Source organism: Vombatus ursinus, unplaced genomic scaffold, assembly GCF_900497805.2.
Source record: "Vombatus ursinus unplaced genomic scaffold, bare-nosed wombat genome assembly UNPS02014779.1, whole genome shotgun sequence".
NCBI lineage: Eukaryota > Metazoa > Chordata > Mammalia > Diprotodontia > Vombatidae > Vombatus > Vombatus ursinus.
Window position 1 is genome coordinate 52,060,370 of NW_020954557.1, and position 6,000 is coordinate 52,066,369.

The 6,000-nt window shown below is 35.1% G+C and overlaps 1 protein-coding gene across 2 annotated transcripts in view; it reads right to left on the bottom strand.

The window, feature by feature from the left end:
- Positions 1 to 5,439, bottom strand: part of CSRNP3 (cysteine and serine rich nuclear protein 3) — a 122,756-nt gene extending 117,317 nt beyond the window's left edge. Inside the window, exon 1 of one of the 2 annotated variants that reach the window (XM_027866135.1) lies at positions 5,362 to 5,439. Coding sequence is in view for 1 of the 2 variants with exons in the window: in XM_027866133.1 (XP_027721934.1) it covers positions 3,305 to 3,374 (70 nt within the window). In the remaining variant the exon portion in view is untranslated. Of the gene's footprint in view, positions 1 to 3,304; positions 3,434 to 5,361 lie in introns of those variants that run through there. The other variant, XM_027866133.1, reaches the window with a different exon arrangement.
- Between the last annotated feature and the right edge of the window lie 561 nt (positions 5,440 to 6,000).

Here is a 6,000-nt window from a genome sequence, read left to right on the forward strand (position 1 = left end):
ATAGGTTCAGAAGTCACATTTTTAGCATTGAATTTGGCATTTGATTAATTTTTTTTCCTGTTCTTCCCCCCCACCCCTAGATTTTGTAGGTACCAGTTATCTATTCAGAAAAAATACTCAGATGGAAAATAATATTTTACACAGACTCTGAGAAGGGAATTAGTGGGTTGTAGGTTAGGCTATGTCACCTAATGTTAGGCTGAGTGAGTGTCACCTTTATGGTTCTACTTTTTTCCAAGGCTATGACAGAGTAACTAGTTTCAAATGATGGCAAAGACAGACAGGTAGTCAGATAGTAAGACAAGTTATCTTTGAATATATTATACCTGCCCCACTTCGTATGATCTGCTGTCTGTTCCTCAAGTGTAACAGTTGCATAAAATAGAAGGTTTATATGAGAAGAATCTCTTGTAATCAAACTGCATAGTTGAAAACAACCCCACATAGTGTTTGGGGAAAAAAAAAAAACGAAAAAAAAACCAAAACCTCCATTTTTAAGGTAATAAGAACTAGATAACCCCTGGGGATTCTCCCAGCTCTAAATCTATATTGCTATAATCCTTAAACAGATGTCCAAATGAAAATAAGGTATAATTTTAAAGAGATAAAAGCTGAATTTTAGAAATTTAACTATTAACGGTCAGTAAATACTTTCATATGCTTACTATGTGCAAGGCACTGTGGTTTTATCTATACCACCCACATTACCCATTTAAGTTTAGATAACTGGGCTATGAATTTATTGCTCATAGAAATGATTTGTATACTAGTAGGGTGGAGAGCTGAATAGAAAGCATGTCTCAGGAGTCATAAGACTTGGATTCAAGTTTTGCCACTCAAACATATTGGTGGTGGCACCTTGGGCAAATCACTCAACCCCTCATGCAACTCTGAGATTATTAGTCTCAGAACAGTAGCTAGTCTGCACTGATGGAGGGAGTTTCCTCATTGAGGGCTCCCTATACCAATGGACAGATTCAGCACCCCACTTCCTCAGACCACTCCCTCTATACAAATTATGGCTTTATGCAATGCAGAAAAAATCCAAGGTTTAGAAGGAATTTGCATTGAGAAGCAAATTGCCCAGGATTTTCAGGCAAGAAATTTGCACTTGTATATACAGACTTCCTGTCATTCATGACACCTTAACAGTTTCAGATAGATAGATAGATACAGATATAAATGATACAGATGGTAGATAGATGATAGATAGGTGATAGGTGACAAGGTAGATCTAATATCACATTTTCTCAAGAATCACAATGAGTTCCTGCCTCCCCCCCAACCCCCCCCACTCCCACCCCACAGTGTTTTCATTATTTATTGGGGAGTTTAAAGTGGTGGCAATTCCATTTACATGGCTAATGGAACGGGACAGCCTAAGTGAATTTGTATTCACATTCATTCACAGTCCTCCCACACATCCCACCCCCAGAGGCATACAGGCACAAAGGCAGGTAGAAACTAAATGCATCAGTAGAGTTACAGATGTTTATGCTCCACATAGAATAAAATTATTTTTTGATTATTCGAAGTAGCTACATCTTAAAAAAATCAAGTGCCTAAAACAATGACATGAAGTCTTTAGATATGGACTATAACTTAAACAAATAAAAACCCAGAATACAATTTCTTGCTTGATTAGACATTATTGTGATTTTAGGCGCATTTCAAACAACTTCGAAATTTTGACAAGATTTCATTGTCCGTCCAATACAGGAAAAACTCAAAAGATCATTAGAGTACATTCACTTTTAACCTAATTATTGTAGGAAGTTTACAAAGAGAGAAAATGTGTAAGAAGAAAATGGCAATGTTACTGTTTGTTTTCGCATCACACAAGATATGAAATTAAATGCTTCTTTAAGCCAGTACTAGGATCCTGAAAAAGAAAATGTCACAATGCCCCAGCAGAATGATAAAGAATGAGAATCTAGCCCTGACTGACCACCCCACACTGTGCTCCATAAACATTTGACATAATTGTCCTTCACAACTTTAAATGATGCCCTTCTGTTTGTTCCTATTTATTTAAAACACACACACATACATACACACACACTCCAAATTACTGGGTCTCAATCATTACGGTGAAATTAACTCTCTCTTTTCTATGTGGAAGATAATTAAATTTACATAAACATACATTTGTTCTCTGCATACAAAACATCTTTAAATATCTTATACAAATAAAAAAGCAAATGGCAATCATTTCATGACTAGACATTATTTTTGCTACTTCACTTTTGTGCAATAAATCCATCTCCCACCCCCAGCAACTGTTACAAACAGAAGCAAACTGACAGAAGTGAGAACACTATTTTCTATTGCCAAATATTATCACTGATAGCCTCATATGGTCTCAATTTATACTGACATAGTAACTGTACTTAGATCACTATGTGTAGAAAAAAGCTTATTAAGTTACATACTTTAAAATTGAGGGAAATTCCTAAAATGCTCTCATGATCACTCACACAGACACACACACACACACACACACATCTAGGCGTCCGGTCAGTCTCATTGTGAAATACATGCCTATAAGGCTATTATACTTAAACACACTGATAAAGACAGTCCAGTGACCTATAGCATTTATCATGGGTTATAATCACTTTGCAATCTAAGCAGATATTTTAACTGAGAAGGAAGAATCACAGGAAGTTTAACATGTTGAGCTCATAATAACACATGTTTTAAATTAGTCAAGAAAACTAGAAAGAATCAGAAAACCAAAAGAAAGACACATAGAATTTTTAAACAACCAAATACGAAATTAAAAAAAAAAAACCTTTCAATACCAAAATCTCAATTTTAGCGGTACTTAACTTTTTTCCCCAGTACCTAAATGAGAAGAAACTCCATCAAATAACCCTGATCAAATCAACAAAAATCTTGGTCAAGAGGAACATTTTTTAAAAAAATTCTAAAACATCTTCTAAGAGCTAGAGTAACAGGGTTGGGATCTTTACCTACCTGTTCCTGTTACAAAGTACCAAACCTGGGGGTTTTTGAAAAGTGACATTAGTGAGGCTGAAAACCCGATTTAATTTTCCCATTCAAACAGCTACATCCGGACAAAATGTCATTCAAGAGCTCAAGCCATTGTGTTTCTAATTACAAAAGCCAGAAAACGGTTTATGTGCATTTGAGACTAAAACAATTCCGTTACAGCAGAAATTCTACGACTCCCAAACAGCTTCTGAGACAAATGAAAAGTGTGGCTGCTCCCATGCAAACCCTTGCCATGCCTATCACAGAAATAAAACCAGGCACCGTGTGCAGTAATGCCTCACTATACCTGTGTTCACGTTTCTACTCCTGCATAGGTCCTGGGCAATCTTCACTCCGAGCAGCCAAGACCACTTCATTTAACTCCTTTCCCGCCTGCTAAAGATTGCTGCAAAACCGACTACTTTTTTTTTTTCATTTTTTCATTCAACTGTTCCAGCCTTCTACCAGCCCTGTGACCTTTGAACTCATTTCTGTCTCCCTCCCCTTCTGCAGTCAAAGCTAGTGTGCTGCTCTCATTTGCATAAGGCTGGGGAAGGCCTGCCAGGAGCTGAAATGGAATGCTGGGTAAGAAATTGTAGAGCTGCGGTTCAGCCAGAATACCTGAATCACTGGAGAGCCTATAGGAAAAAAAATGGGCGCCCATTTATTTTATTGGGCTGTCAAAAATCATGCTTTCCCCTAATGTTGATTAAGGGATAAACGTTTTTAAATTCTTTATTTTCAGACCCCCTAGGATCACCCCCAAACAAAGTCTAGCTGTAGCAGCTGTGGTTTCCAAGGAAACCAAAATAGTCAAATACTTCATTTAAATACATGGGTTAGGTCGATTTAAAATTCTCATCAACTTCTCTGTTTTTTTGGAAATGAAAGTAGCTAATTTTTTTCCTCTAAAAAATGAACAGCACTGTGGACAGAAATAATATTGTACATGAAGGATTTCTCTTGTGTTTTTATTTTAAAAGACCTGGCTTCATTCTGCTTCCTTTCACATTTACTGGAATAAATGACTATCAGTTACTGTGCAAATATCACGAGCAGCTATAATATGCAAACATGCAAAATATGTGCTTCAGTGTGGAGGATAATATCAACCTAATATGTGTAGCATGCAAATAATTTCTAGAGCAAAAAAAAAGCGAATGAAAATAAAATAAAACAATTAGAACCCTATGATATTTGTTGAAATTATATACTAATGAAGATGCAATGTTAAGTTAAATTATTGCTTACATAATAAAATTCTTGGGACAAAAATGAAGATGTTTATCTGTTTTTGGAAATATGATTAAGACTATTTTATTTTCCACTGTGTCTCCCCTTCCTACAGGCGGCAACCCTCCCGTTTCAAACACTGAACTTCTCAGATGCTAAGAGACCGAGGAAATAAGAAATGTGGTTATATTCCAAATATAGATGCTCATGTGCAAAAGTGTGTTCATAAATGCATTTTGCCCTTCTTAATGGTGAATCAATGGAAAAATACCTTTCTCACATAATTAAATCATTTCTCCCTTTAAATTAAGCTAATTTGTTTGAAGATGTGGAGCAATTTATGTGAAGCAAGGTTTTATAATTATTCCCACATTATTAAAAGATTTAGTAAATGACAAAAAATGTATAACTGAAATTAACACAATTAAAAGCTATAAATGGCAAACATATTGCTCTAATAGGCAGTTGGGATCCTAACATTTTCAAAATAATGCCTTAGTTTTACATGCAAAATATTTATTATTTTAAAAATCAAATATCCTATTGAAGAAAAACACTAAAAATATGTAATCTTTGATCTATACAGCATCTGATTCCTTAGAAATCTAAACTAACGGCACCAAAATGTGTGTTTATATGTATATGTTATATATCTATATAATACTTATAGTGTATATATATTAGCAATATATATATAAAACATACATTATATACATATGTGTATTTAACTCCAGGGGTAAAATTAATTTGAAGCCTTTTATTTGATCTCTATATTGCTATCATTTTATGCTATTGCTTTCACACATGGATTTCATTTGTATTCACCTTCTAAATTTGTGATACCTTAAATAACTTTGTGGGGTATAGAATAATAATCTCTCTCACTCTCTCTCTCTCTCACACACACACACACACACACACACACACTTTTTTTCTACATATTTTTTCTAACAAATCCGATTACATCAACAATTTATCCAGTGTTGGATCAATTCATGTGCATCAGTCAGCCTATATGCTGCAAATACCTTACATGCAAAGTTTTTTTTTAAAGAAACAACACACAACACTATCCTCATTTAAATTCAATCAAGCAAAAAAAGTGTTTGAGCAATCTATAAAATAACTGACCTGTTCAAATTGTAGTAGTCTTAGTCCATGCACTGTTTATTAATTAGAGTCCAAAATACATTGACTATCATTTTATAACATGTGCCATCATCACCGAAGACACTGTGTCTTCCTGGTTCCAGCGGAATCTTCTTAAATTTCCCAGCACTGTGTTTTATTGCTGGTACCATATGCTTTATTGTTCAGGGACAAGAGCTTCACTCTGCACAAAGACTCATTACCTACTGCTTGCTGAACAGCTTCAGTCTCACTGAGTCTGCCTACATGTGATCACATGGGAGTTTTGTCTGAGAGAACTAGGCATGCCACTGATTTCACTGTGTCTATGGATATTTTTATCAGCTGAGGTCTACTATGAGGAGGGAATAACAAATTATGAAGCTGCTTTAAGTCATTAATGCAGCACAAATTATGGAAATCCCTTCACAACATTTTTTTTTATTATTATAGAAAACGTTTCAGCTGGAATTCAAAAGAAGTTAACTAGATTTTATTTTAATAAGAGCCTTCATAATAGTTAAGGCGGGGGATGGGGGGGCTGTCATAATGCACTATAGTGTTTCCTGCCTTCTAAAAGCACTTCTATATTAATGCAATGAAGGAATGTTGCTAATGTTGCTTTCACTCTTAAAGGGACTA